Source organism: Sinocyclocheilus grahami, unplaced genomic scaffold (assembly GCF_001515645.1).
Source record: "Sinocyclocheilus grahami isolate Dianchi unplaced genomic scaffold, SAMN03320097.WGS_v1.1 scaffold43.1, whole genome shotgun sequence".
NCBI classification, from domain to species: domain Eukaryota; kingdom Metazoa; phylum Chordata; class Actinopteri; order Cypriniformes; family Cyprinidae; genus Sinocyclocheilus; species Sinocyclocheilus grahami.
The window spans coordinates 544,056-570,340 of NW_015505222.1; the positions used below are offsets into that span (position 1 = coordinate 544,056).

The 26,285-nt window shown below is 35.2% G+C and overlaps 2 protein-coding genes across 3 annotated transcripts; one reads left to right on the top strand and one right to left on the bottom strand.

Annotated features, from left to right (window-relative positions):
- Positions 1–1,196: 1,196 nt before the first annotated feature.
- On the top strand, positions 1,197–16,207 carry tgm2b (transglutaminase 2b). Of its 2 annotated transcripts, XM_016268082.1 has the most exons (14): positions 1,197–1,276; positions 4,682–4,861; positions 7,140–7,358; positions 7,500–7,618; positions 8,855–8,983; positions 9,255–9,435; positions 10,580–10,715; positions 10,853–10,956; positions 12,124–12,363; positions 12,446–12,721; positions 13,949–14,109; positions 14,212–14,348; positions 15,627–15,817; positions 15,985–16,207. In XM_016268082.1, exons 1-13 carry the CDS (start codon positions 1,273–1,275, stop codon positions 15,775–15,777), a joined length of 2,037 nt encoding a protein of 678 aa, XP_016123568.1. In that variant the 5' UTR covers positions 1,197–1,272; the 3' UTR covers positions 15,778–15,817; positions 15,985–16,207. The 2 variants fall into 2 exon arrangements, with proteins under 2 accessions (XP_016123568.1, XP_016123567.1); XM_016268081.1 differs by having other exon boundaries at positions 15,627–16,207.
- Positions 16,208–17,609: 1,402 nt separating this feature from the next.
- On the bottom strand, positions 17,610–23,418 carry LOC107582341 (V-set and transmembrane domain containing 2 like). The gene is made up of 4 exons (XM_016268138.1): positions 23,364–23,418; positions 21,213–21,373; positions 19,340–19,384; positions 17,610–18,786 (listed from the first exon to the last, which is right to left on the bottom strand). The coding sequence occupies exons 1-4, from the start codon at positions 23,416–23,418 to the stop codon at positions 18,406–18,408; spliced, it is 642 nt and encodes a 213-aa protein (XP_016123624.1). The 3' UTR covers positions 17,610–18,405.
- Positions 23,419–26,285: the final 2,867 nt, after the last annotated feature.

The window sequence follows — 26,285 nt, forward strand, 5'->3', positions numbered from 1 at the left end:
AACAAATAACAGGACGGAAAGTGAGGAAATATGATATAAAGGCCTATAAAATAATTACCAATTAATAACATTCTCAAGAAAACATTCCAATTACAGACAGAAAAAAACTGAAGACACACCTAAAAGGGACTTTTTGGAGACATGACAAAACACATCCACCCAAATTAGCATAAATAATAAAAATATTTTGTGATTAAATTTACAAAATAACATTTTTTTAAAACGTGAGGTCATATTCAGTGTAATAAGACAATATTATACAATCAAGCAAATGGAAAGAAGGAGTGAGTGATATGTACTGTATGTCCGTGAGCTCTTTACGCGCGCGTGGGCGTGACGCTCTGACGCGACGCTCCGGACAATAAAGACGCGTGAGTTTGAGAGATCGCGACGCGCACACTTTGGCTGTCACTGACTGAACACGCACCACTGGATCTCCGCAAGCGTTAACATGGGTATGTGCATTTCACACTGTATTTACCATTGTTTTCAACTTGAAGATGCTATGAGTTATGATTGTTTTAATATTTATCCACATGCATCTATCATATTGTCTGTTTTGCATCAAAAAGTTTGGTGGTGTAGTAGATGCTCTCTCTCTCTCTCTCTCTCTCTATATATATATGTGTGTGTGTGTGTGTGTGTGTATGTAGAGTGTGTAACCTAACATAATGCATAATAAATCCGTCATATTAAATAATACATTTGAATAAAGCCAGGTGGCCATTTGATTTTACTAAATGAAGCATATTTTAGGTTACCTGATTTTTACACTGTTTACACCTAGATTATTGATGGATTTAAATGCATTTATTATGCTAAACTTCATTCATTAATTTATTGTGTGTGCATTGGTTTTGTCCATGATGGGTCAAACGCATCATCTAGGATGCAATGCACTAAACATTCCAATTACAGACAGAAAAAACTGAAGACACACCTAAAAGGGACTTTTTGGAGACATGACAAAACACATCCACCCAAATTAGCATAAATAATAAAAATATTTTGTGATTAAATATACAAAATAACATTTTTTAAAAACGTGAGGTCATATTCAGTGTAATAAGACAATATTATACTATCAAGCAAATGCAAAGAAGGAGTGAGTAATATGTTCTGTATGTCCGTGAGCTCTTTACGCGCGCGTGGGCGTGACGCTCTGACGCGACGCTCCGGACAATAAAGACGCGTGAGTTTGAGAGATCGCGACGCGCACACTTTGGCTGTCACTGACTGAACACGCACCACTGGATCTCCGCAAGCGTTAACATGGGTATGTGCATTTCACACTGTATTTACCATTGTTTTCAACTTGAAGATGCTATGAGTTATGATTGTTTTAATATTTATCCACATGCATCTATCATATTGTCTGTTTTGCATCAAAAAGTTTGGTGGTGTAGTAGATGCTCTCTCTCTCTCTCTCTCTCTCTATATATATATGTGTGTGTGTGTGTGTGTGTGTATGTAGAGTGTGTAACCTAACATAATGCATAATAAATCCGTCATATTAAATAATACATTTGAATAAAGCCAGGTGGCCATTTGATTTTACTAAATGAAGCATATTTTAGGTTACCTGATTTTTACACTGTTTACACCTAGATTATTGATGGATTTAAATGCATTTATTATGCTAAACTTCATTCATTAATTTATTGTGTGTGCATTGGTTTTGTCCATGATGGGTCAAACGCATCATCTAGGATGCAATGCACTTGCTTTGAATTTGTTTACATCAACTACTGTAATTATTTACAGCCTTTATTGGGCACAAATGTTAAATTCAGCCGTTTTATTTACTGCAGTTCTTCATCTCCACCTCTAATGAATCTGAGACACTGTTACATTCATTTACGCATCTCTGTTGGATTGGCTTAAATGAATGGTACACTGTGGTCAGTTATAGAGTACGGTGTTATTATATGGCATGTAATGAGTGCCAGGTGTGTGTAAGGTTTATGTAGTGTGTCATAAATTCACTATGTACTGTACTTTCCACGGCTGCATGTGAACATTCTTTGAAGAGTCTCAGTGAATGAGTTTATGTATGGCATGCAAACATTATGTCTATAGAGCTACAGACAGCTGTTTACCATGTGATCCACTAAAAATATTTACTAAGGGTCATAATGATTAAAATAGTATGCCGAAAATAGTGACCGGACCATAAATGGAAAATTACAGCAAAGAATTTCATGAGGGAGGAGAATCAAAGACTCATTATTTCTCTCCCCTGGTTATAAAAGCTGCTCTCACTTGTTTGTTATTGATTTATTCATGCAGTCACTTCGCTCATTGAAATGTGTGCGCAGATTGTTTGTGGCACTGTACGGCTGCAGAATACCTGTGCTGGTTTATCCTGGCAGACCGTCTGCTCTACATACACATTCATATCAACAGCATCAGTCAGTCTGAAAGCTAAACAGAGGAGTGTAAGCCAGCGATGAGACACACACTCGGCTTCTCTTTAGACCAGGATTAAAGCTGGGAAAGATTACGACAGCGGGTTTACTGATAGAAAACAGAACACCCCATTGGCCACATTCCTCATTAAACACACACACACACACACACACACACACTTTCTGTCTGGTCTGAAACTAATTTTCTGACCGCAGGGTTGTTAGTTTACGACACACTACAGAGAGAAACTCCATCTGAATTCCCATGAGTCTCTAGTAATTTGAAAGTCCATCCATCTCTCTACCTTTCTATCTATTGTTCAAGATAAATGGATGGACAAAGACTCCCCAAACTTTCCATTAATATCACATAACCCAGATGTTTGACAAAGACCATCACAATAATGTATATAATGATGTCCTTTCAGAATCTCATTACAACATTTTGCCCCCCAAAAAATTTCAGGACATGAATGAAACACTATTTGGTTACACTTTACTTGAAGGGGTGTGCATAAGACTGACATGACACCTTCATAATCATGACATGACACATACATAATCATGACATGACTCATTTCATGAATATGAAGTTTTTTATGCATGTTTATGACAACTGTCATTAAGTGTCATTCGCTCAGTTATGTAATTTTTAATGCAAAGATGACATTGTTTGAGATGTCTTTGTAATGGGCTATGGTTAGGGGTAAGGGTAGGGGTAGGGTTAGGTCAAATAATGTCATATTTGCATTAAAAATGACATAACTGAGCGAATGACACTTAATGACAGTTGTCATAAACATGCATAAAACCTCCTTCATATTCATGACATGTGTCATGTCATGATTATGAAGGTGTCATGTCAGTCTTATGCACACCCCTTCAAGTAAAGTGTTACCCACTATTTAATGACAGCCTGAAATCTTCTGCTAATTTTTGAGACTTAACTGTTAGGTTATTTAAACAAGACCCACATTTTTAGGGTATTATCAAGAGATTATTGAAATCTAGAGAAGGACAGACAATGAGACGCTCTGAATTTTTGTGTGAGTCTCACATAATAATAAAATATTATTTATTTTATTTTTATATTGTTATTAATTTCATAAATATATTTTAATATATTTATTTTATTAATAATAAAGCGCAATACCGTTTAAAACAACTTAAAAAGCATATGGAAAGGATTAAATAATAGAAAATAGATTATTTAGAACTGAATTACTGAGTGTCAGCGGTCAATCAGTGACAGACATGTCTCAATGAAGTGTCCTTGAAGACGGCATCTGTTAAACATAAACCACATGCTTCACATGTGCAATGCATTCTTTACATTGTATCTCCTTTCCAGACTCTCCTAGAAACATTCAAGCATCTCAGTATCAACAGACCTGAAACACACTTTATGCCATTGTAATAAAACAGTGGGTTCCTTGATCAGTGTATTTTGGACTTAAAAATGCTTTAAGGCTGTAAGGTTTCTTAGCTTTCCAGATTTACTGAATCATGGCTTTTTGTTGCTTTTTAATTGGGTACTTATAACCCCACTGTAACCAAACACTTATTGTGACTTTTATTTAAAACACAGCGGGGAATATAAGTGAAATTCCTTTCTTCCAGAGCGATGTCCACTTAAAGCATTTAGAGTGCATGCATTCAAACCTCACCTCAAGGAAATATCCTGAAAGTAAACAGAGCACATGCGGAATGCTCTTGTGCTATGAATGGCATGCTCATAAATGATGGTCAACAGGAGGTCACACTTTGTCTAAATTTGAGAAGAACCTTGAAGTGCCATGCATACTTGCAGTGCTATATATATATATATATATGTGTGTGTAGGATGAGTCTTACTTTAATTCATTGATTGGATGGTGACGTGTGTCACTATATAGTTACAAAACCTAAACATTAGGCTACTAGCAAAATGACATTAAATGTACTCATTCATAAAGTAATTTGTTTCGTTCCCGAATGAATCAGCATTTATGAATTAACTGGTTGAATGAATAATTCAATGACTCACTTATTAGTCACTTGTCGCCACCTACTGGAACACCAAAGTAACCTGCAGAAAGAATCACTCTAAAATTCTCACCGCACACATAGTTTGTAAGACAAGTGGAATGATACAAACTGCAGTTTGACCCATCAGATAAAAAAAAAAAAAAGCTTTTAGAATAATTAGTACCAAAGTCACGGTTTTTGTTAATGTTGACAGTGATACTTATGCAGGCAGAGCAGTAAAGATAATTTATCCCGTGCTCACTCAGCTCTGGTCATCATTACCTGGGATCTGGCGTGTCAGTTCAATAACACGGATCACCACACGGAGCTGAACGGCACTGACCGGCTGATCGTACGGAGAGGACAGGCCTTCACCATCAACCTGTACCTGAACTCCGGCTCTTACCAGCCCGGATACAGCCAGCTGCACATCACTGCAGAGACAGGTAATGCACAGAGATTTTAACCTAATATTGTAATACCCCAGCTAACAGGGAACATTTTTTGAAAACTTTAAAGTTTCTTTCAAAATTATGAACAAATGTTCTTTCAGTAACATTATTAGAACATTAATTCAAAGTTATGATGGAATGTTCTATCCTGGAATGTTTTACTTCACCTGTTAATCGTTTTTTTTTTTTTTTTTAAATGTTACTATTTGTTTCAGATTGTTCAGAGACCATTCAAATGGAACAGTCCCATAATGTGTGCAAAAATAGAATGTTCCCTGAACATTCACATAACCGAGGAAAAACGTTTTTACATTTTAAAAACTGGATGTTTTGAATGTTATGGGAACATTCAGAAATAATGTTTTTATTACTAAATAGGAATGTTAGCAAAACATTCTTACAACATATTCATTCATTCATTCAGAAGAACACCTCTTAAAGGGATAGTTCACCCAAAAACTGAAAATTCTGTCATTAATTACTCACCCTCATGTCGTTTCAAACCCGTAAGACCGTTGTTCGTCTTCGGAACACAAATTAAGGTATTTTTGATGGAATCTGAGAGCTAACCCTGCATAGACAGCAACACAACTGAAATGTTCCCAAGTCCAGAGACGTAGCAAGGAAATCTGTAAAATAATCCATGTGACATCAAGGGTTCATCCGCAATTATACGAAGCTACGAGAATACTTTTTGTGCGCAAAAGAAAAAACAATAACGACTTTATTCAACAATTCGTCTCCTCTGCGTCACCCTGTAGCGCCATTTTGGAGAGTATCCGCTGGACAGCTGCGTCAGCTGCGTCACGCGGATACGCTGTTTTCATTCAGATCAAATCACAACAACGTAGGAAACAGATCTGGTGTGACGCAGCTGACACAGAACAGCATACGCTGTTTATGTCCAGCGGATACTCTCCAAAATGGCGCTACAGGGTGACGCAGAGGAGACGAATTGTTGAATAAAGTCGTTTTTTTTCTTCTTTTGCTCACAAAAAGTATTCTCGTAGCTTCGTATAATTGCGGATGAACCCCTGATGTCACATGGATTATTTTACAGATCTCCTTGTTCCCTCTGGACTTGGGAACATTTCAGTTGTGTTGCTGTCTATGCAGGGTCAGACAGCTCTCAGATTCCATCAAAAATATCTTAATTTGTGTTCAGAAGATGAACGAAGGTCTTACGGGTTTGAAACGACATGAGGGTGAGTAATTAATGACGGAATTTTCATTTTTGGGTGAACTGTCCCTTTAAGTCTAAAAACACCTTGCTTTTAAAAATGGCTGTGACAGCAATATAAAAATGTTTGTTAATAATCAGAATAATCAGTTCTCTTTTTGAACACTCAAATGGCAGGAATTCCCTTTACAATATTATGCAAGCGATTCCAGAAGCTCTCTATTGTTCCTGTTTTCCAAAAGGGGATCAAGTTCATTCTTTATAAGTAATATAAGAAATGAAACATAATATTCAACACGCACAGTTGAGGATGAAGGTTAACACTACAGAGGGAATGTCAGGGCTCTTGTTGGACTTTCTGTGTTACAGATTCTGTTATGTTTTGGAGCTGGAGCAAGAGATAACAAAGACATTAGTGAACACAAAGGGAGGCAGCAGCGTGTAAACGCTGGCGTTCAGACAGGAAAGACTCTGCTCAGACTCAGATAACTCTAATGTCAAGAAAACAAGACCATCTGGCATGTTTAACGGAATCAGTGATGAGATATCACACATGTTAACTCCTTAGAAGTTATCAAAGAGTCAAGTACAAAACTCCTCACGTCATGTTGTTCCAAAACTATGAGTTTCTGTCTTCTGCTGAACACAAAATAAGATATTCAAATATACGTATATATATATTAGTTTTGGTTCTCATTGTCCTCCATTGAATAGACAAGAAAAGGAAATGGAAGTCAGTGACATCCATTGTTCTTCAAAAATATAGCAGAATATGGCGAGGGTGAGTAAATGATGACTGAATTTTCTTTCTTTTTTTTTGGGTGGACTGTGCTTTTTATTTATAATGGGGCTACCCATCATGACACTTCAGAAACAAGTGTCATTGTTAGGAAAAAAATCTCAGATTAAAGAAGACATCAGACAGGCATTAACTTTTTTCTTAGACCCAGACAAACTAAAACTCACCCATGATTCAGAAGTTTTGTTAATGTTGTTGTACTGACGGGAACTGACATGGATTGCTCTTGCTCAGTAATGAAGCCCAGTTTGGTTTTGATTGTTTTTGCTGATTTAGTTCTGATGGTTTGCTAGGCCCTCAGCCGGAGGAGCAGTATGGCACCAGGGCCGTGTTTGGTCTCAGTAATGAGATCGACGACACGTGCTGGAGTGCGGCGGTGAGCAGTCCGCCCGGAGACACTGTTTGTCTTTCTGTCTGCGCCGCTCCTGACGCTCCCATCGGCCGGTACGTCCTGACTCTAGACGGGCGCATCCAGTTCGACTTCACACTGCTCTTCAATCCCTGGTGCCCAAGTGAGTGAGAACAGAAGCGTTTGGGTGTTCCTCGCACACGCCTTAAGGTTATAGACACGGATATCCTGTTCTTTATATGAACTGATGACAGAGACAGATGAGTAAGATCTCTGCGTACTCAACCCATTCTCTGATTTACAGGAGATGTGGTCTACATAGACAGCGAGGAGAAACTGGCCGAGTACGTTCTGGCCCAGGATGGCATCATCTTCAGGGGCGATGCCGAATACCCAGTCCCTTTGGCCTGGTATTTTGGACAGGTACCAACAAACACGATTGCACATGTTCATGATCTATCTGTGCTCGACATGCTGAGCTCATCTCCTAAAAACCATAAACAAGTAAGACAGCAGAGACACGAATGAAGGCAAATAACATGAAAACGAAGTAGCTGGTGAGGAACATTTCACATCTGTGTGAATCCCACAAAAAGCCTGACGAGAACACATCCAAGTCAGTGTTATTTTAGTATTATTACTCTACTATCATAGTATTTTTTTATATTTTGCATTAGTTTTTATTTTTATATGATCTGTTTAGATTTTAATTTATAATTCTGTTTTGCATTTTTGTTGATTTTGCTAGTTTTTTCTTTTATTGTGTCTGTTTAGATTGCATTGATTTTAATTTAAGTAATTTATAGTTAAAACTTAAAATGTGAAATTTTGCCATGGCAACTAACTGAAATAAGTTTTAAAAATAAAGAAATATATATATATATAATTAATAATTTTTATTTTAATATTTTATATTTTCATTTCAATTTTAGTCAAAGTCTTAAAAATTCAGTTTTGCATTTTTTTTGATTGTATTAATTTTTATTTCAGTTTTTAGTCATTTTAGTACTTCAGCTTAAACAAAATAAAAATGAGAAATTTTGCCTTGGCAACTAACTGAAATAAAATAGGTTTAATAAAACATATACAATATAAAACATAAAATAATTGTAATAATTTTAATGATTTAACTTTAAATTAAATTTAAATAACAAGTAAGAAAAACATTATTTTCTATATTTTATTTTGTTTCTGTTGATATTTCATTTCAGTTAACATAAATGTTTTTTGTTTTGTTTTTATAGTTTTAGTTTTAGTTAACAATGACCACACTGAATCAAATCACCCCCAAAATGAAAAACTTATATAAAAAATAACTTAATATGAGTTCATACTGGGATCTCTGGTTTTTGATTGCAGACTTTTCAGCAGAGTTTGAGACATTGTTGAGATCTCTTCTGAAACTTTAGTGGAGAAACATGTGAGATCACTGATGCAAAACATCCAAGATGCCAGGAGTTTCAGAAAGTTATCATGTGTTCTCCATTTAATCTAATTGCTTGCTGGATGGATCTCTGATTTTCCATTCCTAAAGGCATTTTGAGGAAAAATACTTTTTGAAAATGTTTTTACAGATTGTAAATGTGCATTATGTGTGTGCAAATGTGATCGCTAACGTGCATTATTTGCATGTCGACTGTATCTCTGTCGTGTTTGTAGTTCGAGGAGGGCATACTGGACGCTTGCTTGAGAATCCTGGACATGAACCCTAAACACAGAAGGAACCCTGGGAAGGACTGCTCTGGACGCAGAAATGTCATTTATGTCACAAGAGTGCTGAGTGCTATGGTCTGTACTCTAATATGGACACACAAATAAAAAATAGTCAATTCTGAAAGAAACGAGTAACATTGCTTAGTTCAGTAAGGATGCATTAACTTGATCCAAAGTGACAGTAAAGACATTTATAATGTTACAAAAGATGCTGTTCATTTAAACCATGAAAAATTAAATGTATCCCAGTTTCCACATGAAGCAGCACAAGTGTTTTCAGCATTGATAATAATAAATGTTTCTTAGTTAGCAGACATTAGGATGATGTTTTCGCATTGCTCGGCAGATCAACAGCAATGACCGGGACTACGGCGTGCTGGAGGGCTGCTGGAAGGACACGTTTGACGGCGGCATGAGCCCCATGTCCTGGAGAGGAAGCGTTCAGATCCTGAGGACGTGGAGCAGCACTTCCTGTCTGCCGGTGCGCTTCGGCCAGTGCTGGGTCTTCGCAGCCGTCGCCTGTTCAGGTATTAAAAAAACACAAAGCATGCTTTAAAAGAAGCTAAAACCACTAAAAATTTTATAAACTGCAAACTATAAGTCATGAGAATTTCTGTAATGAGTATGATTTTTTTTATTTATGTCAAGCTGTAAAATATTTAAATGTAGAAATGAAAATAAAAAATATTTAATCCTTTTGCAGTTCAGTTAAAAAAAAAAAAAAGAAGTCTCTTCTGCTCAGCAAGGCTGCATTTAATTAATAAAAAACAGTAATATTATGAAATACTATTACAATTTAACGTAACTGTTTTCTATGTAAATATATATTGTAAAATGTAATTAATTCCTGTGATCAAAGCTGTATTTTCAGCATCATTTAGTGCTGGGTCTTCGCAGCCGTCGCCTGTTCAGGTATTAAAAAAACACAAAGCATGCTTTAAAAGAAGCTAAAACCACTAAAAATTTTATAAACTGCAAACTATAAGTCATGAGAATTTCTGTAATGAGTATGATTTTTTTTATTTATGTCAAGCTGTAAAATATTTAAATGTAGAAATGAAAATAAAAAATATTTAATCCTTTTGCAGTTCAGTTAAAAAAAAAAAAAAGAAGTCTCTTCTGCTCAGCAAGGCTGCATTTAATTAATAAAAAACAGTAATATTATGAAATACTATTACAATTTAACGTAAGTGTTTTCTATGTAAATATATATTGTAAAATGTAATTAATTCCTGTGATCAAAGCTGTATTTTCAGCATCATTACTCCAGCCTTAAGTGTCACATGATCTTCAGAAATCATTCTAATATGCTGATTTGCTGCTCAAGAAACATTTCTGATTATTAACAATATTGAAAACAGTTGTGCTGCTTCATATCTCTGTGGAAACCGTGATAGTGATTTTTTTTCAAGATTATGAACAGAAAGTTCAAAAGCACAGTACTTATTTGAAATAGAAAACTTTTGCAACATTATAAATGTTTTTACTCTCAACTTAATGCATCCTTTGCTGAATAAAATAAGAACGCGTACTGAGCACAAACCTTTGAATGGTATGTGGTCATTTTGTTAGATTCTAGGGCCATTCTTGTTACTTTTGTATCACGGTTTTTGGTTCTGTTTTGTGTCAGACAAGCAGACAGATGAAGCAGGTTCTTGTGTTTGTCCTCAGTGTCTCGTGCTCTGGGAATCCCATGCAGGGTGGTAACAAACTACTATTCTGCTCATGATACCAACAGCAACCTTGTTATCGAGCGCTATCTCAACGAGAAAGGAGAAATAGACAGCAGCACCAGAGATATGATATGGTATGAAGAACCACATCTTTCATCCAAACGTGTTTTAAAACCCTTCTATACATACACATAAGAATGGTAAATAAAAAAACTAATACATACACTGGAAATGTCATTATATTGGACATTCAACGGTTTTTCTGCTGTAGGAACTACCACTGCTGGGTCGAGAGCTGGATGACGCGACCCGATCTCCCTCCGGGTTTTGACGGCTGGCAGGCGAGTGACCCGACGCCGCAGGAGAAAAGTGAAGGTGTGCAGACCCCTCTTTTCTTTCTCACATACAGCTAATCAAACATCCTAAGCTTAAAGGGATAGTTCACCCAAAAATGAAAATTCTGCAGTGCAAAAAAAGATTTTCTTACCAGTGATATTTTAGTATCACTGAAATAGTTTATATATATATATATATATATATATATATTCGATATTTATTAATATCAATATTTTAAATCATGTCATTAATTTATAAATGTTTTATTTATATTTACCGATTACATTTGAACTTTTATAAGTTTTGTTGTGTGTGTGTGTGTGTTTTATTTTTAGTATTTTTTGCATGTCTATATAGTTTTTATTAACTTTTATTTCATTTTTAGTTTCATTTGTTTTAGTACATCAAGTTAAACTAAATTAAAATGATAAATGTTGCCTTGGCAACTAGCTTTTTTTTGTGTTTGTTTGTTTGTTTTTATAGTTTGTATTGTCTTACAAATAGTTTTAATGGTTTTTATTTTAGTTTCAGTTTTAGTTCACTATAATAACTGTTTATTAGTATTTCTGTCTTGTTTTTGAGTACAAATATCAAAAATGATATTGTAAACTACTTTACTTGAGAAGCAGAATGACTTCAGATATTACGTCTCATTTTCTGAAACGATCAAAATTAAGTGAGTTTATGCTTAAAACAAGAAAAAAAAAAAATTGCCAATACACTTAATTCAAAGGGAAAGCAAATTTATTTCTTACACTATTGGCAGGTTTTTTCAGATATCTTGTTCCGAGCAAAAACTCACTTCAATTTGATACATTTGATAATTTTCAGAAAACAAAAGTTAATTTCTGTTGTTTTGCTTCTCAAGTAAATGTCTTGATTTAAGAATGTTTCGATATTTGTACTGGAAAACAAGACAAAAATACTAAATAATAATAATTTTTAGAAGTGTGTCATCATTTAATCACCCTCATGTCAAACCCAAAAAAATGTGGTTAATCTTTTTTGAACAAAACCTTAGAGGTTTCTATCCCTCCATTGAAAGTCCAGGTAAATAAAAAATAATTAGGAGATCTAAAATCATCAGCAATGAAGGCAAATAAAACGAATAACTTCTCGATAATCAATAACTTATCGAATAAAGATACAATTGCTTTATATGAACAGATATTAACTTAACCTGAGATGTGCGTTTCTGTTTCTCAGGTGTGTTCTGCTGCGGGCCGGTTCCTGTTCGGGCGATAAAAGAGGGCGAGCTCACCTTTAAATACGACGCTGCGTTTGTGTTCGCGGAGGTGAACGCAGACTTAGTGTACACCCTGAAATATAACGATGGGAGCACAAGGAAAATTGTGAATGACCAAAAAGTAGGGCAGAAGATCAGCACCAAGAGCGTAGGCCGTGATGAGAGAGAAGACATCACACACCTGTACAAATATCCTGAAGGTAGGAACACGCAAACAAGTGCACGTCCTTCCTATATCCACGCATATGAAGAGGAGGTTGATTTTGCGATGACCTCTTGCAGGTTCTGCGGAGGAGAGGCAGGTTTTCGAGAAAGCAAACCACCAGAACAAGCTGCTTCAGCAGAAGGGCAACCCTGGGCTGCACATCACCATCAAGCTGTCGACGGGCATCAGGAAGGGCTGTGACTTTGACGTGTTTGCGATAGTGAGCAATAACACAGAGGAGAATAAGAAGTGTCGTCTGGTGTTTGCGTCACGCGCCGTGTCGTATAACGGCATCATAGGCCGCGAGTGCGGCTTTAAAGACCTGCTGAATGTAGAACTGGCACCTGGAGGAGGTGAGCGGCCAGAACTACATTTTGTGCACAGATATTTGAAAAAACTCTTTCAGCATCCTTAAGTACTGCACTCTGGTTGCTTCAACCCGAGTATGTAAAACAAGACTGCATGCTAGCAATGCATTGGCCAAGCTTGCACAAACACATTTGTGACCCTGGAGCACAAAACCAGTGTAAGGGAAACAGGTCAATAATTTAGCTCAAAGGGAATCATTTAAGACGCTGTGCATCTCTTTTGACCATTATTCTTGATAACTTGCCCCCAAAATTGACAATCTCCTTGGACTTGGCAATAAGTGTTCTTTTGTGTTAATGTTGAAAACTGTTCTGTGACAGGGGTTTAGGTTTAGGCTTGCTTCAGAGGGCTAATGCCTGATTTATGACATCCTGTTGTCTTGAGCCTCTGTGGAATTTTTGTGACTCCTCGTGCCTCAACTCGGTTTTGACCAAATCTTAGATTGTCTGATTCGGTCTGATATCCTACATCAGTCTTAAGTGTACATTTTTCGAAATTGAGATTTATATATCATATGAAAGCTGAATAAATACATTTTCCATTGATGTATGGTTTGTTAGGATAGGACAATATTTGGCTGAGATACAGCTATTTGAAAATCTGGAATCTGAGGGTGCAAAAAAATCTAAATATTGAGAAAATCATCTTTAAAGTTGTCCAAATGAAGTTCTTAGCAATGCATATTACTAATCAAAAATTACGTTTTGATATATTTACGGTAGGAATTCTACAAAATATCTTCATGGAACATGATCTTTACTTAATGTCCTAATGATTTTTAGCATAAAAGAAAAATCTATCATTTTGACCCATACAATGTATTTTTGGCTATTGCTACAAATATCCCCCAGCGACTTAACACTGCTTTTGTGCTCCAGGGTCACATTTGCATATGCATGGAGTATGTTTTTAGCCTTAGTAAAGTCATTGTAATGCATGGTCTAGAGTGGCAATGCCTATTTTTAATAAAGGTTATTTTAAAAGGAAAATTATCAAATTAGATGTATTATTAGCAGTAGTAGTAATATATTACTAATAATAATGTTAGTTAAAGCATGTACATACTTTATATATGAAGACTATAATATTTTTAATAATATAATAAGACATAGAACATAATTGATACTCAATTTACATGTAATATTATTTATGATATTTTAAATTGTGTAGATGCTTTGTGTTATCAGTTGTCTTCACTGTGTTTGTTCCAGAGAGGAAGGTTCCTCTGAGCCTGAACTACAGTAAATACTGTACTAATCTAACGGAGGACAATCTCATCCGTCTGGGCGCTCTGCTGATCGACTACAGCACAAAGGAAGCCGTCATGGCCATGCGTGACATCGTGCTGGACGACCCCGAGATCAAAATCCGGGTGCGACCACATTAACCACTTTCACAGTGATCACAAGGTGACATGACAACCCTATCATGTACGCACTGTCAGATGCATGCTGATGTATGTGTGTCGTTCCAGATTCTGGGAGAACCCAAAGAGAAGCGTAAGCTGGCGGCGGAGCTCACCCTACAAAACCCGCTGCCAGAACCCTTACAAGGCTGCTGCTTCACCATCGAGGGCGCAAACCTCACCGGCGGCAGCAGCATCGCAGAGAAGTAAGAACTCAACAACTGTGCTGTCTTAAGTTGCACAGAGATATTTGTAGCAATAGCCAAAAATACATTGTATGGGTGTATTTGTGATGATAGATTTTCCTTTTATGCTAAAATTCATTAGGACATTAAGTAAAGATCATGTTCCATGAAGATATTTTGTAATTTTCCTACCGTAAATATATAAAAACGTAATTTTTGATTATTAATATGCATTGCTAAGAACTTCATCTGGACAACTTTAAAGATGATTTTCTCAATATTTAGATTTTTTTGCACCCTCAGATTCCAGATTTTCACATAGTTGTATCTCGACCAAATATTGTCCAATCCTAACAAACCATACATCAATGGAAGGCTTATTTATTCAGCTTTCAGACAATGTATAAATCTCAATTTCAAAAAATTTAGCCTTATGACTGGTTTTGTGCTCCAGGGTCACATATAAGGTAACTACATGGCTTTAGGGTCATTAGGGTTAGGTTCAGAGTTAATATCTATATTTATATAACATTTTAAGTATATTAATATATATATTTAATATATAATATGTTTTAGAGGCAGACTTGCATTATATATAATTATATGTTATATATAATATTTTAACTAATTTTAAACAATTGATACAGACTGATATTGATGATTGTGTGAACACAGTAACAAAGTAACTACATTAAGGATAAGGTTAATGTTAGGATTAGGTTAATACTACTAATTATCTAGTTATCGCAATAATAATAGTATGTACATTAAAAAATGTTTACAAACAATTTTCACTAATCAATTTGACAAATAATTACAAACTGCAAGTAACACATTGAATTAAATGTGAATTTACTTCTTGTAAAACGCTCCAATTATTTTCAAAAAAATTATGTTGTACAGTGTATGTATACATGTAGAACAGCACTGTAAAATCAAGCATTCATGTCAACATATAATTTATATCAATATGCAGCTTATATCCATTAAATAATCCATAAAACTTAAAACCCATGAACTATAATTAAAACACATAGCAAGCAACTCAGCACGTCATGAGACTGAATAATTCACTATCACTCTATTATCATCACACTGTTTCTATTTTAAAATTATTCCCAGATTTAGATTTTAGTGTGGTCTCTAATGCTGACTGCACATTAAACAGTGACACATTACTCTTCACACTGTTCTTTTCTAGTGTCTGTTAGCTTGTATTTGAATGAACACTATGCAGACAAGGAATATGAAAAGAATCAAATCTGTGTGATGTCTAATGTAAATATGTATTCGTCTCAGACTGGCGTCACCCATCGAACCCGGGCAGGAGGCCAAAGTCAAAATCTACTTCACTCCCACTCAGTCCGGCCTGCGCAAACTCGTGGTGGATTTTGACAGCGACAAGCTGGGCCACGTTAGAGGATACAAGAACGTTATCATCGGGAAATGAGAGAACGGAATTCGAATCGTTTCTATTTTTCCATGTACCTGTCAGTATTCACAGAGTATCACGTTATCTTTTATATACTGTATTTTTCTAAGAATGTGAAAAGCCAAGCTGGGCTTCTGCAGCTGTACGTACTGTACACGCATGCTATGTTTCTAAGCACAATACACAGATGCAATAAGACATTTCAAGACATCTTTTCAATTTCAGGACATTGAAACATGCACATTCCTGGATGTGTTTGGAGCCACATTGCACTGTGGGAAATATCATGCTGTAAAAACACAAGAATGAAAAGGAGGCATGGAAGAGACGGCAATTTACCCAGATTTTTAGAAGAGAGAGTAAACATTTTATATGCAATTTTTATGTTTTTGCTTCATATATCTTTATATTCAGCTGTGACTTTTTCATTAAAAATCATTTATGCTATAATCTTGAATGGAGTGTTTTTAGCCTGTTTCATTTTAAAGGGCTCACATCACGAAGAATCAAATTTGAATTATTGATATTTTAAATGAAATTTTTGAGAGTCAGCAAAATAGTTTTGCTTTGGATTAAAAAAAAATCATAACAGAAAGCCTATTTATTTTTGTGTAATTCTATGCATGCATGTTTGTATTGAAATGCATAAACATTCCAAAGAGGTTCTTTCCTTCTACAAGCTGACAGTTGATTCACATTTATCTTATACCTGAAGGCATTAAAAAGCTTTTAACATAAATCAGTCTGACAGAATTTCAGTTTTATGGTGAACGATCCTTCAAATGACGTTATCCAGCTGAACTTTATTTAGCATGAAGTGAATACTGACCTCTGTTGGTCAAATGGAGAAATTATCTTAATCCAAAATTAGCAATTATAGCTCCTGCTCCTGAGCATGTTCGTTTTAGAGTTGTCAAATGATTAATCGCATCCAAAATAAAAGTTTTTGTTTACATAATATATGGTTGTGTACTGTGCATATCTATTATGTATATATAAATACACACACATACAGTATATATTAAAAAAATATTTACATGTATATTCTTATATTTTATATAAATATGCTTATATATAATTTTTTTCATAAATATATACATGCATGTGTTTGCATTTATATATACATAATAGATATGCACAGTATACACGTATATATTGTGTAAAGAAAAACTTTTATTTTGGATGCGATTAATCGCGATTAATCGTTTGACAGCACTAGTTAGTTTTATAATTCGTTTCGAAACGCTACATTAATTCCCTCAAACACAGCAATAATATTCGTGGCACAGCCAAATTCATTCCACAGCCATGCAACACACACAGACTGGCACAGAAATAGCTTTCCACTGAAACAGAGCCATGCAATTCAGCGCTAATTCAAAAGTGATAAATATTCATGGTGTTTTCTTAATCAGTCTGCAAAACCTAAAGCACCAGTTTGAACATGTCACATTAGTAGTTTCAAACTGGGACGTTGATATTGCTCATTAACTTCCTTTATATTAAATAAACGATCATTTTTAGGAAAGGGATGATCTAAATATGAATCTGAAGATTATAGATTGATCTGAGGGTGGCAGTGTTGCATCATACACGTGTTCAAAGAAGCCTGTTGTGACAAGACTGAACATAAAACAGAGATACATGCATCAAAAACAGACATGCATCATATTTTTGAACACAATACAGTCATTTAAGGTTTGAGAACCTTGATCATTCCACACATGCAGAATGTTTGCAATTATTTTTAATAGGTTTATATGACTTTTTTAATTGAAACAAGTGACAACATCTTCATAAATTCAATAAAGTTACATAATTGAAACATTAAAGCAGAACAAAGCAGACATACAGAAGATGCATCATTAAAATCACTTTAACATCAGAAAACTGCAGAACATCTGTATAACATTAATGGAAAAGCCCATTTAGAAATGTAGCTCTTTCAAAGTCTTATAAAACACACACACACTAGCCATTGGCCATCTTGTGCGCAACACATTATTGTCAAGATATAAGCTAAACAAATGAAAATCACATACAAATAAAATGTGTAGGAGTATAGATCAGTAAAGGTAAACATCACCAACATAAACAATATATTACATTCAGTCTGTCCCTCCTTTCTAATGAATAAATTAACATTTCACTCTCTGCCCCGCAGCTAAATTCACCCTCTTCGTTTCTTCTCAGTCATTAATAATCACCTCTCGTTTCTGCTGCTGTGTTATTCATTCAATTCTTCTCCTCTCCTTATGATGACCACATGACCAGAAAAATCCAAAGAGGTGTAGCCGGAGTAAAACCTAAACTTTTAAACTGACATCAAACACAAAGAAAACAAAGGTTTTGCTGATTGCCTAGAGTTTTTAAGATGACTAGCAAACAGAATTGGTTCCAAGGGTGACTAGGTTCCATTTAAAAAAAAAATGTATCACTTTTAGGCAAACTATCCCTTTAAATCGACACATTGCTGGTTCCTTTTTATAGAACACATATCGGAACAATTTCAGTTTGCAATCAAACTAATGTTAAGACTAATGTGGACAACTTGTGTCAGGATACGGTTCGTAACATCACTGTTCTAGTTTTATCGACACGTCTCTCTTCTCGTGTGCAGTTTTCAGCAGGACAGTCACTCTGTCTTCAAATCTCTGCTCTCTGATTGGTGTTTGTCTTGTTCCCCTCGTGGAGCTGATGATGATCCTCTTCATGAAACTGATAGGCCACTTGCTGCGTTCTCTGCTCTTCTTCTCTCTTACGGTGGCTCTTCTGATGATCTTCAGGACCTGCGTTCTGCTCTGATGTCTTCTTCTCCTCTTCTTTCTTCTGGTCTCTGTTGTGGACGGGACTCTGGTGTTCCTGCTGGAGGTCTGGCTGTACCTGCAGATATGCCTGAACTCTGTGCTGCTGGGCTCGGCTTTCACTGAAGTCAGTGACTCGACACTCGTACGTTCCCTCGTCTGATGGCCTGACGCTAGACAGACGAAGCTTATGTGAGATGTTGCTGCCAACCACTTTTACCACCTTAAAACAAACACAAAATATGATTATTGAACAAGACCATTCAACTAACAAAGCAAGTCCTTTGAAGCTAATTACTTTTGGGAATTAAGAAAAGCAATAATGTTTATGTGCACCAATTAAAATGAGTACATCTACTAAAGAAGCATGTTTGGAGCGACATTCTCTCACAAAAAGTTAAATTAAGGAATATAATGACTAATCTGACACATGAAACACCCTCATGGTCTATATTTTGCAATTAGTTGCACTTTTGTTTGTTGTTGTCAAAAACATGAATAAGAATGAATGAGATGATTAAATTGCAGCAGAATTACTAAACAATTAATATTAAAAGAATAAGCTAAAGTGACTAATTTGAACAAGAAAATAGCATGAACAAATCTTAGTTTGATCAGAATGTGCTGAAGTGAATTTGTGTAGAGACGTGAAGTGTCAGAATATACGTCAGAAGAAGCTAAATATAATCAAATCCGAATATAATGCATATGTAAACCTGACCATTAAGCACTTACATTTCGTCAAATTGAGAGAAATTTCAAAATGCAAAACTCACGCTTATTTTAGTCGCTCCCTTTGGTTTGTTTTCCTGTGAAACCACCTGTAGACACACATTCTAAATGAAAGTTAAGTGTTTAATTGTATTTGTGACCCTGGACCACAAAATCAGTCATAAGGGTCCATTTTTCAGAATTGAGATTTATACATCATGTGAAATCTGAATAAATATATTTCCATTGATGTATGGTTTGTTAGGATAGGGCAATATTTGGCCGATATACAACTATTTGAAAATCTGGAATCTGAGGGTGCAAAAAAATCTAAATATTGAGAAAATCATCTTTAAAGTTGTCCAAATGAAGTCCTTAGCAATGCATATTACTAATCAAAAATTAAGTTTTGATATATTTATGGTAGGAAATTAAAATGTTTAATATCCTAGATCTTTACTTAATATCCTAATGATTTTTGGCATAACAAATCAATAATTTTGACCCATACAATTTATTTTTGGCTATTGCTACAAATATACCCCAGTGACTTAAGACTGCTTTTGTGCTCCAGGGTCACATATATATATATATATATATATATATATATATACACATACACAGTTATCTCCATATATAGTTGTATACTGACACAATTTTCATAATTTTGGCTCTGTATGCCACCAGGATAAAATAAAAATGAAACAATCAAGATGAAAGGGTGCAAAAAAATCTAAATATTGAGAAAATCATCTTTAAAGTTGTCCAAATGAAGTCCTTAGCAATACATATTACTAATCAAAAATTAAGTTTTGATATATTTATGGTAGGAAATTAAAATGTTTAATATCCTAGATCTTTACTTAATATCCTAATGATTTTTGGCATAACAAATCAATAATTTTGACCCATACAATTTATTTTTGGCTATTGCTACAAATATACCCCAGCGACTTAAGACTGCTTTTGTGCTCCAGGGTCACATATATATATATATACATACACAGTTATCTCCATATATAGTTGTATACTGACACAATTTTCATAATTTTGGCTCTGTATGCCACCAGGATAGAATAAAAATGAAACAATCAAGATGAAATTGAAGTGCAGACTTTAAGCTTTAATTTAAGGGGGTTGAACAAAAATATAACATAAAAAGCTTAGGAATTACAACCATTTTTATTCACAGTCCCCCTATTTTCAGGGGCTCAAATGTAATTAGACAAACAAATATAATCATAAATAAAATGTTCGTTTTTTTTTATATTTTGTTGAGAATCCTTTGCAGGCAATGACTGCCTTAAGTCTGGAGCTCATGGACATCAGCAGAGACTGGGTTTCCTTCTTTGTGATGCTTCGCCAGGCCTTTACTGCAGCTGACTTCAGTTGTTGTTTGTTTGTGGCTCTTTCTGCCTTTAGTTTTGTCTCTTCAGCAAGTGAAATGTACGCTCAATCGGGTTGAGATCAGGAGGTTGATTCCACTTTTTTACCTTCAAAAACTCCTGGGTTGCTTTTGCAGTGTTTTGGGTCATCGTCCAAGCGCCGCCCAATCAACTTTGCTGCATTTGACTGAATCTGATTACACTGATTACAGAACCGGCTTTACTGGCAAGATGTACATTAAATATTGCATGCGATTTATCGTGCAGCCCTATGCCAATGGCACACTTAGAATCAACTCCAGACCTTTTACCTGCTTAATTGATGTAGAAATAATGAAGGAATAGCCCACATTTGTCCATGAAATAGCTTTTTCTTAAAGCTCAGAGTGTGCACTTTAAGCCCATATTCATTATATAACTATAACTTGAATATGTTTTGGTCAACAGCTAAAATAATACAATTTGTGCCTGTGTCCAAATATATATAGACAAAACTGTACATATATAAAATAAGGTCACGTAAAAACATCTGAACAAATAAATAGAGGCTTTCCTGATTGGTTGTCCATGATGGTTGCTCCGCCCAGTCTCTGGTGTACCACCACTGGATCTCCAAGGAGACGGAGGAGGAACTAGCGCCTCTGAAGGAGCAGGCCATCTCCACATCATCTCCAGCCTGAGAGATCATGTCCTGAGGAACCTCGGTGAAAAGAGCTGAAGAGAAACAGACATTTTTTAAACTACACTTGATACTATATGCCTTTTATTGACCATTAGTCATCCTGCTCTTTAACAGCAACTGGTTCCATTAATCTCTTCACACAGATACTTTCAGTCGTGTGTGTGTGTGTGTGTGTGCGTTTTTGTGACAAATGAGGACATAAATGTGTATAATGACAAAGGTATGACAGGTATTACAAGGAGAAGGTGACTTTTCAGGACATTACCCCATGTCCCCACTTTTCAAAACGCTTATAAATCACACAGAATGGAGTGTATTGAAAATCTGAAATAGCAGAAAGTCTCCTGTGAGGGGTAGGTTTAGGGGTAGGGTTGGTGTAGGGCAATAGAATATACGGTCTGTACAGTAGAAAAACCATTACGCCTATGGGATGTCCCCACTTTTCACAAAAACAAACCTGTGTGTGTGCGTGCGTGTGCGTGTGCTTGTGTGTGTTTAAAGGTCTGACAGTCCGATGCTCAGGAAAACAAATTAATTGCATAAAGGACTGGAGATAATTAAGCAGACACATCTGAGGACAAACAATATAATTAATTCATTGGTATAAAATACACACACACACACACACACACACACACACACACACACAGAGTATGTGTGTCTGCCGATTGCCTAAAGGGACTAAAACGTTCTCCTAAGAAACTGCTTCTGCAAACTAATGTTCTCCATGTCTTCATTCATTTCTGATATTTATTTCTCACTGAACTATTGTGCAAGGAACCACATGAAAGTCATTATAAATTGACAATGCACTCTTGCCATCGTACTTCAGGTGAAAAGGAATAAACGTTGTAGCTTGAGTGTTACGTTTTTGGAGTTTTGCACAAAAAAAATATATATATAGGTAGAGACAAAAAATAATATTAAAAGAATAATTTTTTTTTATAGTTCAAATTAAATGTTTCAGGGGGTTTTCGCAGTGATGCCATAGAAGAACCATTTTTGGTTCCTCAAAGAACCTTTCAGTGATCAGGTTTAAAGGTGCAGCATGTAAAATTGACAGCTAGCGGTTGAAATGAAGAAGACTCAGTGCTCACGTGGGTTGACAGATTGAAGACGCGCAACAGGAATGAGCACAACCGACAGCGAAAGGTGACAAGCCTCAAGCAGATGAGTTGATTTATTTTTTAATTCCTCTGGTCACAGAACTTTTTTGGATGGATGCTGAGGCTTTTTAGGTTGTGTAGAATCTGTGATCTCTGACCCAGTTTGTTTGCGGATTCCATGACTGCAGTATGTTGTGTTTTCCACCATCTGGCAACCCGGGGTGTCAAAATACTATTGGGTAAATAGGCATTGGGGCGGAGTCACCCAGACCAAAACAAAAACTTCCCCACACAGAACTCAAATTTCAAAGTGGATTTTTTTTTCAACATGTAAACAGCATGTTAAATAATATCTGCAAACATAGTGTTTTTATGCTTTAGTACAGTCAAAAAATTACATACAGCACTTTTAAAAGAACCACTTTTTTTCCTTGTGTGAAGAACATTTAAAAAATCTAAAGAACCTTTTTTTTGGAATGGAAAGGTTACATGGATGCTAAAGGTTCCATCAATGCCAATTAAGAACAATTCAGTTCAAACTTTTCAATTCAATTCAAACTTAATTTTTGATTTATTTCAAGACATTTTTCACACATTCAATTCCTGTGAGTAGAACCACTCTTACATTATGGTTTAGGCATCTTGTTTGTAAATGCTGTGCTGTAAATATAAAAAATATCTAAAGGGAAAAATGAAACTAGGCCTATTACATTTGCTTGGGCATCAAAGAACTTTGAAGATGTTCTGATAATTTAGCGAAGGGATATAAAACTGCATTGCGCTCAACAAACCTCAAAATACCATATTTATGATTCAAGCATGGCCAGCATTTTGAAGCCATGCAGCACTAGTACACAAACAAAGTAAAGAAAAGTCATGCTTAATCTGCATAAGCACAACAGCTGCTCTCATCCACCGTCTCGTCTTCTGTGCTTTCCGTCTCCTCCTCTCCAGCTTTTCTCATTGATCATCGTATCAAGGTCAAAATTCACATTCATACTTAACATTTAATGTGCCATGTTGTCCCAAGCTGCTGTCTAGGTCATTAGAAATGAGACATACAGTAAACTAATGTGTCCGATTATATTTCACATTTTGCTAAGTGAACTGATATAGCATCTAAAACTTAAACAATTAAGAGTAATAATAATAATAAATTCCATTCCAAAGTATTATTTTGCTGTACGTTATTCATATTAAAGTAGAAAGAAAATATTCAAAATATTTAATGTAGTGATCGGGGTCAAACTAAAAACTTGCATTTTTTTGTTACTTATGACTTACTTATTACTCATAACTGTTAATTGAAAGTGAGTTGCCAAGTCTACATTTTTCATTTTAATTTAGCTTGATTAAAACTTGATGTACTAAAATAAATAAACTTAATCAAATGAATAAACTCAATAAAAACTATAGACATTAAAAATGACAAACTATAATGAAAAACAAAACACAACAAAATTACTAAAACTTTAAAACGAACATGGAAATAAAATGTAAAAAACCCTGATATTAAAATAATAGAAAAACTATTTTAGTATCTCAATGATACAAAAATAACATTGAAACAAACATACAGAAATGAAAATGAAGTCAGGATTTATATGCTTGTCTGTTTAAATGGTTCAGAAATTGTTTCCAACATTTTAGTAAGCAGCTTGCTATCAAGGCACCATAACATCATATAAGTTATAGCATACTCGCAGTGATGCCATAGAAGAACCATTTTTGGTTCCTCAAAGAACCTTTCAGTGATCAGGTTTAAAGGTGCAGCATGTAAAATTGACAGCTAGCGGTTGAAATGAAGAAGACTCAGTGCTCACGTGGGTTGACAGATTGAAGACGCGCAACAGGAATGAGCACAACCGACAGCGAAAGGTGACAAGCCTCAAGCAGATGAGTTGATTTATTTTTTAATTCCTCTGGTCACAGAACTTTTTTGGATGGATGCTGAGGCTTTTTAGGTTGTGTAGAATCTGTGATCTCTGACCCAGTTTGTTTGCGGATTCCATGACTGCAGTATGTTGTGTTTTCCACCATCTGGCAACCCGGGGTGTCAAAATACTATTGGGTAAATAGGCATTGGGGCGGAGTCACCCAGACCAAAACAAAAACTTCCCCACACAGAACTCAAATTTCAAAGTGGATTTTTTTTTCAACATGTAAACAGCATGTTAAATAATATCTGCAAACATAGTGTTTTTATGCTTTAGTACAGTCAAAAAATTACATACAGCACTTTTAAAAGAACCACTTTTTTTCCTTGTGTGAAGAACATTTAAAAAATCTAAAGAACCTTTTTTTTGGAATGGAAAGGTTACATGGATGCTAAAGGTTCCATCAATGCCAATTAAGAACAATTCAGTTCAAACTTTTCAATTCAATTCAAACTTAATTTTTGATTTATTTCAAGACATTTTTCACACATTCAATTCCTGTGAGTAGAACCACTCTTACATTATGGTTTAGGCATCTTGTTTGTAAATGCTGTGCTGTAAATATAAAAAATATCTAAAGGGAAAAATGAAACTAGGCCTATTACATTTGCTTGGGCATCAAAGAACTTTGAAGATGTTCTGATAATTTAGCGAAGGGATATAAAACTGCATTGCGCTCAACAAACCTCAAAATACCATATTTATGATTCAAGCATGGCCAGCATTTTGAAGCCATGCAGCACTAGTACACAAACAAAGTAAAGAAAAGTCATGCTTAATCTGCATAAACACAACAGCTGCTCTCATCCACCGTCTCGTCTTCTGTGCTTTCCGTCTCCTCCTCTCCAGCTTTTCTCATTGATCATCGTATCAAGGTCAAAATTCACATTCATACTTAACATTTAATGTGCCATGTTGTCCCAAGCTGCTGTCTAGGTCATTAGAAATGAGACATACAGTAAACTAATGTGTCCGATTATATTTCACATTTTGCTAAGTGAACTGATATAGCATCTAAAACTTAAACAATTAAGAGTAATAATAATAATAAATTCCATTCCAAAGTATTATTTTGCTGTACGTTATTCATATTAAAGTAGAAAGAAAATATTCAAAATATTTAATGTAGTGATCGGGGTCAAACTAAAAACTTGCATTTTTTTGTTACTTATGACTTACTTATTACTCATAACTGTTAATTGAAAGTGAGTTGCCAAGTCTACATTTTTCATTTTAATTTAGCTTGATTAAAACTTGATGTACTAAAATAAATAAACTTAATCAAATGAATAAACTCAATAAAAACTATAGACATTAAAAATGACAAACTATAATGAAAAACAAAACACAACAAAATTACTAAAACTTTAAAACGAACATGGAAATAAAATGTAAAAAACCCTGATATTAAAATAATAGAAAAACTATTTTAGTATCTCAATGATACAAAAATAACATTGAAACAAACATACAGAAATGAAAATGAAGTCAGGATTTATATGCTTGTCTGTTTAAATGGTTCAGAAATTGTTTCCAACATTTTAGTAAGCAGCTTGCTATCAAGGCACCATAACATCATATAAGTTATAGCATACTTAAACTTTGGATTTAGACATATACAGTGACATTTTTCAGATTGCAGATAAAGCACCTTAAAAAACACATTAGTTTTCACTGCACCAGTAAATGACATGCAATTTCAGCCCAGATCTCTCTCCCTGCAGAGATTACCTACACAGCGATTCTCAACAGGTTTACCCCTGAATGACGAAAGTGAGCGTGTGTAAGAAATAATGAATGAGAAATAAGGAAGTTGTTGACACTAGCATGATATTTGTTCTTTCTCACCTCAACAAAGGGTTGATTGGTTTAATCTCAGCTGGAGGAAGACCTCCATACAG

Excerpts from the sequence above, each read along its gene's own strand:
- tgm2b (XM_016268081.1), top strand. Across the intron at positions 10,957-12,123 it reads GCCGCAGGAGAAAAGTGAAG|GTGTGTTCTGCTGCGGGCCG; the intron begins GTGTGCAGACCC and ends TCTGTTTCTCAG. Across the intron at positions 12,722-13,948 it reads AGAACTGGCACCTGGAGGAG|AGAGGAAGGTTCCTCTGAGC; the intron begins GTGAGCGGCCAG and ends TGTTTGTTCCAG.
- LOC107582341 (XM_016268138.1), bottom strand. The coding sequence starts at position 23,418 with ATGATCAATGAGAAAAGCTGGAGAGGAGGAGACGGAAAGCACAGAAGA. Across the intron at positions 19,385-21,212 it reads CATCATGGACAACCAATCAG|GTGGTTTCACAGGAAAACAA; the intron begins GAAAGCCTCTAT and ends GTGTGTCTACAG. Across the intron at positions 18,787-19,339 it reads AGGGAGCGACTAAAATAAGC|GTGGTAAAAGTGGTTGGCAG; the intron begins GTGAGTTTTGCA and ends GTTTGTTTTAAG.